The 13857-nt window shown below is 38.1% G+C and overlaps 1 protein-coding gene across 11 annotated transcripts in view; it reads left to right on the top strand.

Moving 5' to 3' along the window:
* Positions 1-13857, top strand: part of ZFYVE16 (zinc finger FYVE-type containing 16) — a 29338-nt gene that overhangs the window by 5749 nt on the left and 9732 nt on the right. For 7 of the 11 annotated variants that reach the window (XM_085529678.1, XM_085529672.1, XM_085529673.1 and 4 more), the window contains 10 exons: positions 1456-1563; positions 1773-2089; positions 2470-3888; positions 6986-7082; positions 7563-7637; positions 8428-8573; positions 10158-10536; positions 11030-11152; positions 11242-11397; positions 11959-12183. In XM_085529678.1, coding sequence (XP_085385804.1) covers positions 1494-1563; positions 1773-2089; positions 2470-3888; positions 6986-7082; positions 7563-7637; positions 8428-8573; positions 10158-10536; positions 11030-11152; positions 11242-11397; positions 11959-12183 — 3007 coding nt within the window. In that variant the 5' untranslated portion in view covers positions 1456-1493. The remainder of the gene's footprint in view (positions 1-1455; positions 1564-1772; positions 2090-2469; positions 3889-6985; positions 7083-7562; positions 7638-8427; positions 8574-10157; positions 10537-11029; positions 11153-11241; positions 11398-11958; positions 12184-13857) is intronic. The other 4 variants (XM_085529679.1, XM_085529680.1, XM_085529681.1 and 1 more) reach the window with 1 other exon arrangement.

The following is a 13857-nucleotide window of genomic DNA, read 5'->3' as shown; positions in this document are numbered from 1 at the left end:
AAATGTCATGCATAATCCAGAAGTCTTTTAAAGATCGGGGTAAAAAATAGTTGAAATTATTACTTGCCTCTTCCTGGTATATTTTATGAAATATCAGAGGATTATTTGTAAAAGCTTCAGATGTCCTCCAGGTAAATAAGTAAAAGTCATTTCAGAGGTGGCCTTTTATGTCTTCTTTATTGCCGGTAGACATCTTTTTCATTGATGGCTAGTTTTTTTGTTGTTGTTGTTTGCTTTTAAATTATTGTGAATTTTAATATGTTTGGCATTACTGTAAGTTGGAAGCTTAATTTACAGGGATGTAAGTTGGTGTTTTGTGTACAACTAAGAGTGAAGCAGAAGGATTTACAAGTCCTTGTTGGGACATTGTGCCAAGCTAGTGCCTTTCACTTTGTAGATCTGTTCTTGAAATAAATAAAAACAATAAAAGTGCATGACTGTCTGTCCCTTTAGCAATTTGGTTTAACTTTTTGTGGGATAAGGCAAGAGGAGTGGCTGCCAACACAAAGACCTGGGGAGAGGGGGACTGGGGAGTGGTGAATGGTCTTTAGCTGCTTCTTTTAGTCCTGGGTGCTACTCCATTAGTTGTAACAGAAGTTGTACCTGAATGGTAAGGATGTGTAAGAAAACCCTGCAGAGGCATTATGCATTTCTTAAACACGTTCTCTCATAAATTCAGTATTTGTACCTTAGATAGTCTCTATTGGTAACTTTTGACCATTGGTATTGTCCAAGAACTTGTGCTGTAAGGATGAGATCTACAGTTTATTTTCTTTTAATAATTTATAAGCTGTTTTAGCATCTCCTTGAGTAGCAGGGAAACTAGGCTGACCTTTAGAAGTCTGGTTTCCAGACACAAGACTAAAGAGATCTGAGTCCCTTTGGGTTACTTTCAGGTAAGGTAGGTAACGTCTTGATTATGTGACAAGTAATTGCATGTTATGGATATTCAGACATGAAAAAGATGTAGGGTTAGGAAGCTCCTCAAACTGGTCAAGAAGGCATAACATCTGGAGACTGGAAGTCTTCATTAAACAAACAAAAGATGTTTTATGATACAGACTGTGCACTGCAAATTGCTTTCATGTGAGTTGCCAGGTATCTAAAATTAGACTTTTTTTTTCCTTAATGCTTTTTTGCAGGTTTCATAGAAGGTTAATGGGTTTTGTGTACTGAGTAGGGTAGAGATGAACTATTTTTACTGTGCTTGACTGTTTTTTTTTACTTCACTTTGAAGGAAAATTTAAGATTTAAACTTTAAATTTAAAATTTAAAGACAAGTCATTGAGCATGACGTACTTGGAGTCTGATTGATTGCAATAATCTGTATAACATTTTATTTTACAGACAAAATGTTATTTAAAATACTTCTTGAAAGTTATTGTCTAATAATTGAGACAGTTTTAACTTTGTGAATAGCAAAATAGAAGTGAATCGCTGCATTTTTCTTTTTAGGTTTGAGAGGCCTAAAGCCAGACTAGAACTTAGCTAGAATGGATACCTACTTTAGAGCTGCAGTCTGTGACCTAGACAAACTACTGGATGAGCTTGAACTGAATACAGGTTAGTACCAGTGCTGCCTTCTGCTACAGCATGGTAATATTGGTCAAGTGACTGTTGTGAGGAATTTGAAAGTAATAAACGCTAAGTTAAAGCTTATGGTAGTGAATAGATGAAATTTGAGGACATGAACCAAAGAAGCAGTTAAGTCTTATAAACTTTGCTTTTTATCCCTTTTTTTTTTTTTTTTTTTTAATTTTTGCTTAAAATAGATGAATGTGACCTCTCCAGAGCTCCACAAAATCCATGTGATTCAAAACACTGTTCTCTTCCTGTGGATTTGGACTTCTTGCAATGCATGTACCCAACACAAAAACTACAGGAGGATGCTAACGGTTGTACTGCGTCAGAAGAAATCTCTCAAGCCAGCCACACCAGACCAAATGAAGGGATTCTGAATTGCTCATCACTAAATGAGAGGAGTGTTTCTGGGCCTGATATTTTGACCAATGTGAGCAGTGCTTCCACAGAAGGAAGTCAGGGTTCAGACCTGGGAAGTAGCTTACCTATGTGTGATCTAGTTCATGATGTAAGTAACTTGATCTGTTCAGATGTTGCTAATGTAGGTACTCAAAAATTGCAGCCAGGTGACTCTCACTGTAGTGAAGACTGTTAGAGTGGCTTTGACAAATATTGCATACCTCTCCCTGATTGTGTATTTTCATTGGGTTGCGGAGTTGTTTCATGTACAGAGCAGAATGATGGGAACTCAGTGCTCCACATTCAGGACCTCTTAAGACAGAAGAGAGTAATCATTTAGCTTCCAAGTCAGATGTTTTTGCTAAAGCAGAGGTTTCAGATCTGTGTGATTATCACTTCACTTTAAAGATACAGTCCTGTATTGAAATTTTTAATCATCTTGAACAAATTGCTCACCCTAATACTGCATGTGTCTCTGAAACATTACAGAATTCAAATGTGTGCGATCCCAAAGATGAGACAGCATGTGAAAAATTGCCTTCTGAGCCTCAAGATGAAAGCGTGTGCTCTCCAGTGAGCAAAGAGATACCTGGAAGAAGTGCTGCAGAAAGTGTAACCTCAGAAGATCAGTGTAAAATGGAACCCTTGCCTTCTGATTTGCTACATAGACATCAGTTGGACGAAAACCATGGCACATTACCTGAAAGTCATGCTTTAGAAGGCTCCAGCTGTCAAGCAGGCACTGAAGTAGAACTAGAAGAGAAAATTAAGGAAGAGAATGAAGGTAGTGAAGAAGTTGCTGGCACTGAAGTACTAAACAGTGCTTTATGTGTATCAGTCGAGGATGTCCAGATGTCCCTGCCACATCTTCCACCACTTCCTGTATCTCAGTGTGGTTCCTCAGTTGTAACAGAAGAAAAAGTTAATTCTCTGCCTCAGAATGAAATAGCAGCAGAGGTGATTAGTGACAGTTTAGCAACTGATCTCTCTGATTATGAATCCTGCAAAGACACTGACTTACATGAACAGGAAGGATATTTATCTAAAATCAACCAAACCATTGTAGAAAAAGTAGATGGAGAGACATTTAATACTGAGAATGTAACTGATGATAGTGATTCTGATCAAATCAAAACTATTGCTTCTCCTTTTATGGAATATGAAGCTGAGCCATATGGTGTTGATATAGACTGTTACTACAATGAAAGTATTAGCCAAACTGTGGATGACTTTACTGTTGAGGAGAGCAATACTCTTGTAACTGATGCAGAGCTTGATGAATTCTTATATGGGCAAAGTCATCTGTCCAGTTCTTTGAATTCTTTAAGCAATAGTAATAACTTAATGGCAGCTGACACAGAAGTGAATTTGAGAGACGAGAACCTGCATTTCACAAAGGTTACTGAGGAACATGCTCAGACAAAACTGGAGGATATAACTAGCATTAGTAGTAATGTTGAAGTCTCCCTTAATGCCCGTAAGTTGAAACCCCCAGCAGAGGACAGTGCGTTTCTTGTTCAAAATGTGACTGAGCATGATAGTGAGGCACAAGTTTCAAAGCTTCCTACTGAAGGTGCAAGACCAAAGCTGTTGTGTGACAGTACACAAGGAGCTGTTGGTCAGAGACAGCTGAATCAAACGCATGTGCTTGAGAGAGCAGTTACTCCAGAAGCTCCCTCCTCGAGGAACAGCATTACTTGTGATGAAAATTCTGAGCCTGCTGGGGAAAGTGGCACTGAAGCAGGAAAAAATCAGACGTGTCAAAGTGTAGAATCACCTAAAACACCTGCAGCTCTTCTGCAGAAACAACCATTGTGGGTTCCTGATTCAGAGGCACCCAACTGCATGAACTGCCAAGTGAAGTTCACGTTTACAAAAAGACGACACCACTGTCGTGCGTGTGGAAAAGTAAGTTGTTGGTGAGGGGTCCTTTTGTTACTGTAAGCAAATTTACTCTGATTTAGGGACAGTGTGCCCTGCACAGATTATTTTTTTTTCTGAATGTGCAGTAGCTTACTGTTTTGCTACTTGTCTTAAAAAAACAAAGTCTGCTTCTCTCATGGACCCATGTTGAGTTGCAGTGCTTACTGCCAGGTTGAGGAGGAACAGACAAATTCATGATTGTCCTCTCTGAACTGTCCTAGAATTGTTTAATTTTATGTAGTCTTACAGATTTATTATTATCAGTGAACGTGTCAGAACTTGGTAATTCTGGCTTCTGTGCTGGAGGAATGTGTAAGGTAGCAATAATGCCCGCTCTGTCACCCATCTGCAGCACACACAGTCAGATTCTCATCTCCATTTATTTGTTTGCTTCCTGATGTGGTGCATTTTCTCGTTGTAGCCCAACTAGGTTTACCTTTGTTGCTTAGTAGACTCACTTTCATAGACATCACTCTGTTGCACTGTCTGTCATTATTTTGTTTTCACCTCATGCTTCTTGTGCATTAAGATCAAGGTGATGCCTTTATTGAGGGCACTGGAAGTGTTAATCGTTATGGATATGACATTAATATGGAAGCAACTGAAATGTTTATTTTATTGTCTTGCACTGATGAAATGTGACTTTTAACATGGCTTTTCCCACTTACAGGAGTTCAGTCATAATAGCTTTTATTTTTCTTCTGTTGTTCTGTTTCTTCTTTAGCTGTTTTCCTCTTAATCCACTTTGTTTTCCTCGAGATAATTAGGAGTAACAGACTGCACCTTTGCTTCCATCTAACTTTGGTTAGGAGTGGAAGACTTCTGTCAGACCAAGGTTTTGAAAGATATTTTTTGTAAAGGCTAGTATTACCTCTGGAATCTTTACATAGCTGAAAGTGAGAGCTTGAAAACTTGCCAATCCACCTTGCAAGAAAAGCACCAGGTATTTGTGGGAACATGCAAAAAACAGATGTGGAGTTCTGTGATTGACGTTGTAGAGGTATGGTTCAGGTTGAGAAGGTGCTTTTCCACATCCCCAGATCTCCTTTAAACTAGACAGGATGTATATTCTGCTCATGTCTTTCAAAGCAGTTTTCATGTTCTTCAGATGCTGTTCTGAAAGGAGTTACAAGAAAGCAACTGGTGTGTTGTTTTGTTTTTTTTTGTTGTCAGTGTTTTTGTTTTGTTGTTGTTTTGTTTTCTGGCACAGTTGAGACTACTCTAGCCAGTGTAATTCCTAAGACAGTGTTGGTAAATTGTTTGGGAAGCACTGAGCCCTGGTTTGGATAGTTGTCCAAGAGTAAGCTTCAAATCTCAGAGTAGAATGCCTCAGTGCAGTGTGGATATTAACTGCTGTGAGACAAATGGGTCAAGAATGGCTCCTGCTGATACAAGAATAGCTGGTTCCAGCCATGCCCTGAATCCTAATGAGACATGGCAGTAGTTATCTTCAAAGATGGCATTAAGGCAATAGAACAGATGAGTTTCATCTCTGGGGTTTAGTACTTGTTCACATCATTCTGTTTTTTACTGTAAAGCAGCTACAAGACTAGCAGAGGTAGAGGTTAATTCGAGAATGAACTGGTGTGATTTAGAATTCTTTTTATCATTCCAGATAAGCATTTTAATATCATTAGTTATCATTTGTCTCCCTTGTTGCTGCTCTTCATTTTGTACATATTTCCTTCCTTATTTTTCCTGAAGATTTTGAGATACCATCATACACATCTTGCATGAAAGATGTATGATATAGGCCTGAATATTAAATTGAAGAGTGCCTAGAATTAAATATATATACCGATTTCTTGGAAGAGTCTGTTAATCATTGTGGAATTACATACCAGCTGCTTCCACCTATGATCTTAAAAACAAAAAACCTATCTAATCTGTGGGCGTCTGCCCTTACATAACTAGATCTGCCCACAGCAGGAAGTTTTATGGGCTATTCTTTCTCCTGCCTGTATCTCAGAGTGAACTGGGAGGAGGCGAGTTCATAGCTGAATAAATACGAGCATTTCTCACCGTGTGTGGAAGGCTGGCTTTGTAGACTTTTAAGAAATGCTTTGGTCCAACAGAAACGCCTGACAAATTTTAGACTGTGCTGAGTAGTTGAAAAGAAGAAGTTACAGATCACAGTTGTATGTTTTCTGTGTCTGAAACAATCTCCATTCCTATTCCACATGTATCCCTTGGATAAACAGCCAATAAATAAACAGTCTATTCTTTCCTTTTTTAGCATATCAAACTAAAATGTTCCTTCTTTACTAGATAAATATTCTCTAGACTGCTGAGGATTTAATAAAATACTTTTGTAAACACAATACAGTATCAGCTTTTAAAAAAAGATACTTAGGCTTGTTAATCAAAGCCAAGAATCTCTTGGAATATTGTTTTACCTTAATCATAAATCTAAGAATCGAAAAAAAAAAAAAGTGAATTTCCCTAGGGTCACAAATGTTAGCATGACATGGTAGGCTTCTCCGCTCAAGTTCTGCAGATCGTAAGGGTTCCTCTAATAAATGACAAGTTTATCTTTTGTTAAGAGTAGAATGATGTCACATGGTGCCCATAGTGTTACCCTAGTTACTGCTACAGAGCTGTGCTGCAGCATAGTGTTCCTGAGTGTTTCAGAAAACTGATAGGATGTAGCCTTTTCCAAAAATCATTAGCATGGATAGATTGCATGCAGTCCTGGGAAACAGGACTCAAGAGCTTAAGAACAGGACTTAAGAGCTCAAAAAGCAGACTTCGGACCAAGCCATGTATCTTTTGACCTTAATAAAACCCTTTTTATTTCTGGTAATTTCCCTTCTCTCAGCACAGGAATGTGTTATAAGATAAATGTGCTAATGCTTCTCTTCATTCTCCACATCTCTGAGAATATTTTATGTTAGGGGGAGCCTGCTTTGGCAGGGGGGTTGGACTCGATGATCTCTAGAGGTCCCTTCCAACCCCTACAATTCTGTGATTCTGTGATGTATGCTTCATTATTTTAATTAAATGAAATAATATAATAGGAACCTAACTCAGGAAATATCGGGACTTTGCTTGTAATACTTATTTAAATCTCCTCCTTGTTCAGGTTTTTTGTGGTGGTTGTTGCAAACGAAAGTGCAAACTACAGTACATGGAGAAGGAAGCAAGAGTCTGTACTCGCTGCTACGATGATATTAATAAAGGTAAAAGAGGTTTGGATCTTTTTGAGTAACTGTAGTAAAAAAATAATATTTGCAGCTAGTATCTTTAATTTTCGTGTTTTATGGGAAGCTTCCATGCTTCAATTGGGTCATCTGTGGCAGGAGTTGAAGAAAAGAGTTTTCCGCCCTACAGCAGTAGCCTTCTACATGTTTAAGGGCAGACTGAAAATCAATAAAGTTAGGTTTTTCTTCTGTGCAGTAGTTTGAGCATTCAGTTTACACAACTAGCTCCCTAAATTATGTGCTGCTTTTGCAAAAAAAAACAACAAAAAAACACCACAAAACTGTCAGTACTGCACTGCACACTAAAATTACTTTTTTTTTTAAACACTTAAACATTTAAAGTAAACAATGTTTTATTTTTTCAGTTTAGCACAGGTATTTGAAAGGATGATGAGTCCAACAGGTCCTGTCCCTAATTCCAGTGTCTTCTCTGAGAATTCTTCTGTTCCATCTTTGCAGGAAGCCTGTATACCAGCTGTCCCTTAATTTCCTCACCATTACCCACTTCAGCACTTAAGCAATCTGATAATGAGGGTATGTTTAACACAGTATAATTTAACTGAGACTTTTTCAAGATCTGCTTGGAAGAGTTGTTTTTTGTGTTGTGGATATATAGTAGATATACTATTGAACAGAAGTTCTGTGAATTGTGGCTCAAGAAACTTGCTGGTAGTTCTGAGTTCAGATTCCGTGTATGAGCTTGACAACATCTGTCTTGCATCCGTGTTTTATAAATGGAGGTACTCTTTTTTTCTATGTTTATACTGTAATTTCTTTGTTCAATTCAGGTATTACTTTCGTAATTAGTTATATTGCTCAGGAGATCTGTCATACATTGTGATGGCCAGTTTTACAGTAAACAAAAGTACTTTTTTGGGGGGAAGAGATAAGAAGCAGTAGGAGTTCATTCTCTGTAAAGGTAAATGATTAGCCATTAAGCAGTCTTTGTTCCACTGCTACTAAATATCTGACTTCAATCAATGAAAAATAATTGGGATTAGCTATGTTTTTTAGTGTTTCATCTTCTTGTTGTGGTAAGCATTTTATTCATATCTTACAACAAAGGGATGGCTGACAAAGGAGTTTTGATAGGTAGCGTGATACAATATAGCGTAACAGCTTCCTCTGCTATGATGAACTGTTTTTTCCATGTATTTACCGGATAGGATTGTGGCTGGAGTCAAGCTGTCTACCTATGCTTGGTTTCAGTTAACAAATTCTCTATGTAATGGATGGGAGAAGGGCCTCTGAATTTGTATCAGTTTTTGTTGTTAGGACAGTAAAATAATAAAAAGTCAATGTTTTTTTTCTCAACCTGTCCTAGAGCTGTGCCCCAAAGAACAGAAGAGAGTTTGGTTTGCAGATGGTATTTTGCCAACTGGAGAAGTGGCGTATACAACAAAGCTTTCCTCTGGAGCAAAGAAGTCATCCCAGGACACAGTACACCCTGATGTGCCAGAGCAGCATATGGTATGAATTAAGAATTGTGTGTAGACACATGAATTCTGCTGAAATAACTTTGCTCCCTCTTGATTAGGACATACACGAACCTAAAAAATGGTGTAGCAGAAAATACTCAAAATCAAGATTCTTCTGTAAAGACTTTGAATAACTACTGTTACGAAGGTGTCTTCAGCCATTTGTTGTTAGTACGCTTGTTTTCCTTTGAGTGGCTTGATACAATTCTACATATTTCCCAAGTTGGTCCTACAAGAAGTTGCTTCATGTTGTACAATACTGTGTTATAGGGTGCAGCAAAATTAGTTTACCACTTCTAATGTGAGCAGGTATTGAACTAATAAGGGAATCAACATTTTAGAAAAACATAATATTCATAGTGTTAAGCTAGCTGTACTTGACAAGAGAAGTTGAACAGAGTAATATAAGTTAGCTGTGGAAAAGTTTGGAGATATTCTTTATCTGGAGCTTTTGTTAAAATAAGACATAGTTCTGAAACACTGTCCCAAGTCATGACAGTGTTCAAGAGTTTTAAGAAACAATCTGTAAAGCTAGTAATCAGACCAGATCCATCCTACCAGTATGTGGAGTTTATCAACAGTTGTGTGTTGTATTGTCATGTAATCAGCCTTCGTTCATGAGTAAGAAAGACTTTGAGACCCTGGAGTGTGTTCAGAGAAGAGCTACAAAGCTGGTGAGGGGTCTGGAGCACAGGCCTTATGAGGAGAGGCTGAAGGAGCTGGGAATGTTCAGCTTGGAGAAGAGGAGGCTCAGGGGAGACACCTCATTGCTCTCTGTAACTGCCTGAAGGGAGGATGTAGTGAGCTGGGGGTTGGCCTCTTGTGCAACTGGTGATGGGACTAGAGGGAATGCCTTCAAGCTTTGCCAGGGGAGGTTCAGGCTGGATGTTAGAAAGGACTACTTCTCTGAAAGAGTGCTCAGGCAGTGGAACGGGCTGCCCAGGGAGGTGGTGGAGTCACTGGGGGTGTTCAAGGAACGTTTGGACTATGAGGGACATGGGTTAGTGAGAACTAGTGATGATTGGTGGATGGTTGGACTGGGTGATCTTGTAGGTCTTTTCCAACCTTGGTGATTCTGTGGTTCTCTTTTGTTTTTATGATAGTCCATTTCATAATGACTATACTCTGAGTACTCATATGTATTTCACTGAGGGAGCAGTGTAGGTTTGACACCAAACCAAAAGTGACTTGGACTGTAGAATGCTGTTGTTTCCAGGTGAAGAAACAGTAATACTAATTGTATTGGCTCAAGGGATACTTGCTTTATTGTTTATTGTGTTAAATCTGACTGTATGGTAAAATGACTGATCTGCAGCGCTCTGAGAATTTTATATTATGAAGAAATATAATAGTGATTCATCTTTACCTTAAATGAGGACTAATTTGACCTTTAAGAATGGGGAGAGGGGGAAGGAGGTGCAAAATCCACAGTAGATTTGCTGAGTCACTTCTTGAATAAATAATTCATTTCTTATCAACATCGTAAATTTCTTAGTCATTTTTCTTTAATTTAGAATGCTATCATGGAAGTTACACTTTGTTTGAGACTAGATATTGTTCTTCGTTATTCTCGTAGGCTACAAATGCAGAGGAAGATGACATACCAACTGATGTAAATTCAAAACCAAAAGAAGGAATGGATGTTTCCGCAAGAACAGAGGGATTATGTCCTTCTGTTCCCTCAGAGGATGCACAGCAGACCATTTCCAGCCAGAGTGAGATGATTGATAGTGATAAATCTCTGACTCCAGACACTAAAGAGTGTTCTTCTGCCCTGGAATCTGAGAAGACTAATGCTAATTTAGTAGATTGGACTAAAAGTGATGTGCCTGTTAGTCCTTCAAGTTATAGAGCACTTTGTGGTGTTGAAAATTGTGTTCGGAAAGATGTCAGCCTTCTTCCAGATGGTGATAAACTGCCACCACTTCTGCTTGCCATGGGTGAAAAAGGAAAAGGTAAACATTTGTCAGTATGGCATCACCAGGTACAGGATTTCTAAGAGTGAATTTAGTACGGTACTGCAATTTTAACATCTGACCTCTGCTGCACATTGGAATGTTCATTAATTAAGCATGAGTTATTAAAATAAGAGTATATTATGAAAATAACAATCACTTAAACCCATTATAGCAGTGGTTGTTTTCAATGTAACTAACAGTAGCAGTATGTCAATTGAAGAAACAACATAGACAATATATGAGTAACTACCAAATAAATTGCAGCCCCAGATCATGCCTTTATTCTGAATTACTGCTTTATTTTTGTATGGCCTTTGAATCTTCTGGTAAGCTACTGAATACCTGGTTGATCCACAGTTGTTCTAAGTTTGAGAATAATTAACAACTTTTCAAGATAGGAAAGGACAGTCTTTTGTATACTGTCATCAGATTTTTTTACTTTAGGTAGTTGGCTGGCATGTTGAACTAAATCAGATATTAATTTCTTTAGATCCTCTAGTGGAAGAACATCTGTCTCACCAGCAGGTTGCCTTGCTTCTTGAGAAAGGAGGTGCCAGTCCATTAACTTTTATCCTAAATGCGAACTTGCTTGTGAATGTCAGCTTAATATCTTGTAAGTAGTGCATGTTTTCTTTTCCATTAGATCAATTTTGCTGATTGTAAAGAACAGTATCACTGTGGTCTCTGTCTTTTTAATTGAAGATTCTTCAGAAAAATGCTGGTACTTCTCAACAAATGGGCTGCATGGCTTGGGGCAGGCAGAAATTGTCATTCTGTTGCAGTGTTTGCCAGATGAGAAGACTTTTCCTAATGAAATATTCAAATTATTTATTGATGTCTATAAGGATGCAGTAAAAGGTATGTAATCATGTCTGACATGGTATGATATTTTCTTACTTGTCTTCAAAGTTGGAAGTTTATGTGTTTTTTATGCACTAATAGGTATCTGATCTGGTTGAAAAACTTTTCAGTGTTTAGCCTTTGTTTCTAAATAAACAATAGAAAGAAAATGTATATGGCCTTGTAGATTATGTGCGTAAGTCGTTGTATTGATGGCTTAGGGCATCTGGGATTTCACTGATAGAAATGCATTACACATAAATATATAAATGTGAGGTCTGTTAATTGAAGTTCATCAACTGATGTATGCCAGAACATCATATACTTTGGGGTTTTTGATATTTTTGGGGGAAAAAAAGAAGTCTACTTTCATATTCAAGTTCATCCAGATAATAAGTAACTCTGTAGAGTACTTCTGTGGGGTTAGATGTGTCCCAGACTTTCAGGAAGATACGAGGTGAACAGACTTGCTAATCATAAAGTATAAGCCTGTAGTGAAGGGATGGTGGTAGTAGTTTTCTTCACAATAGCATGTTATTTTTTAAGATGCACAAATGCTTTTTGACCCTTTTTCAACAGGAAAGTCAATAAGAAACATGGAAAATGTTACGTTCAGTGAAAGTTTTCTTGGTAACGAAGACCATGGAGGCTTCCTGTTTGTTTCACCAACTTACCAGAAACTTGATGATTTAATGCTACCAGATAACCCTTTTCTTTGTGGCATTCTAATCCATAAGCTGGAAATACCCTGGGCAAAAGTTTTTCCAATCCGTTTAATGTTGAGACTGGGAGCAGAATATGGGGGTAAGTTTTAGTACTTCAAATAGCTGTATAGATATAAAACTTCCTTTGAGAAATATAACTTCAGTGGTAAAACAAAATATGCAAAGCCATGTTTGCAGTATTTTATATTACCCTTGCATAAGGTTGAAGTTTCGTATGTGAGAACCGTCTTGTTGATACACCTGTGAATTTACAGTATTCTGCAACACTTACCTGGCTCTTTCTCATGTTAGCTGAAGGCAGGTAAGCCTAAAAACCAAGTCTGACACTTAAAAAAATAAGTTGTTTTACTTCTGCTGTGACTAGGGAGTGTTTTGAAGGGATGTTTTCCAGCCTAGTTGCCAATTTTGAAAAAAAAAAACAAAAATGTAACCAGAAATGGATTACCTGAATAAAATATTAGTGTTTCATTAAATGGATAGATGTCTTAGTTACTTAAAAGGATAATGTACCAGTTAGCACATTTGAAATCTCAGTATTGAAAAATGTGGGAGTCATTCTCTCAGAGTGAGGTGTAGGGAAAAGTACGTAAGGTATATAGCACCGGTTGTGCAGTGCGGAGGCCTCCACGTGGGAATCACATTCAGCAGTCTCTGTGCTGCTTTACATGACCACTTTCTGCTCCCCCAATTAGATCTTCGCTCACTGTGCTCCAGACTCACTGGAGGAAAGTATTTTTACAAATCACCGTTGCCTTCAAGAGCAGATAAAGCTCGCTTGCACAAGACCTGAAAGTAGAAGCTGTCCTAAATACCTTCTAAAGTTGCTTCTGTGCCTTTTTTGAAAAGCACAGGCACTAATTTAGAGGCATAGGTACAGTTTGGTTTCCTGTTACTTGTATTCCTGTTATAGCCCCTTGTTATTTGGAGACCAGGAGTTTTGAAAGGGTGCAACATGCAGATGTTACTTAAGTGGAATGATTTTCAAAAACGTCATGCACAACTTTCTGACACTGAATGGGCTTTTGGTAAATTAAGACTACCATTTCAGAAGCATCAGGTCTATAAAAATGTATCATTCAGTTGTTTGTGGATTTTAGTGAGTAGTGGAGTTCTGCTGTCCAGTCTTCTGCCTGGCAGCTTCTTTGTCATACTTTTCCCTTATCAATTTTATTGTCATTTTTGTACTAACCATGCACTTTCTTGGACTGATCTCGTAATCTTGACTTTGCTGCCCTGTTTGTTTTACTTTCGAATGATTTCATGTGATGGTGTGTTGGTCTCCTGATCTCATTGCTTTCACTAATTTCCATCTGCATGTTTTCTACTCCAGCCATGGGATGTAGAGCAATTAGAAGCTTATTACTTCATAAGAACCACTTCATTCACTTCATTCTTGTTAATGCTAAGTGGTACTTCATATATATAAAAATGATGTTACCTGTATAGTACTTGCATTTAAGAAAGTATTGAACCTTGCAGTCCCTGTCACAGCTGGTGACACAAAGGCTGAATGAGCTCATCTTTTGCAAGAAATGTAGCTGGTCAGTCATAGTGAAAGAAGCAGCAGGTCTCTGCCACAAGATTTCTGCTGCTTGGGGAGTGACTCTGTATAGATATTGTAGTAGGATTTAACTGTGGGTGAGGAAACCATGCAGTGGGCTAAGGTGCTGTCAGCAAGTAAGAATCACAGTGGCTCTAGATTCCTTGAACGTTCAGCTATTGAAATTAAGAAACTTGGTCTACAACTGAAAAT

This window comes from Coturnix japonica, chromosome Z, assembly GCF_054131305.1.
Source record: "Coturnix japonica strain WE chromosome Z, WE-NBRP24, whole genome shotgun sequence".
Taxonomy (NCBI): domain Eukaryota; kingdom Metazoa; phylum Chordata; class Aves; order Galliformes; family Phasianidae; genus Coturnix; species Coturnix japonica.
Note: the sequence above shows the minus strand (reverse complement) of the source record. Positions and strands in the feature narration are given on the sequence as shown.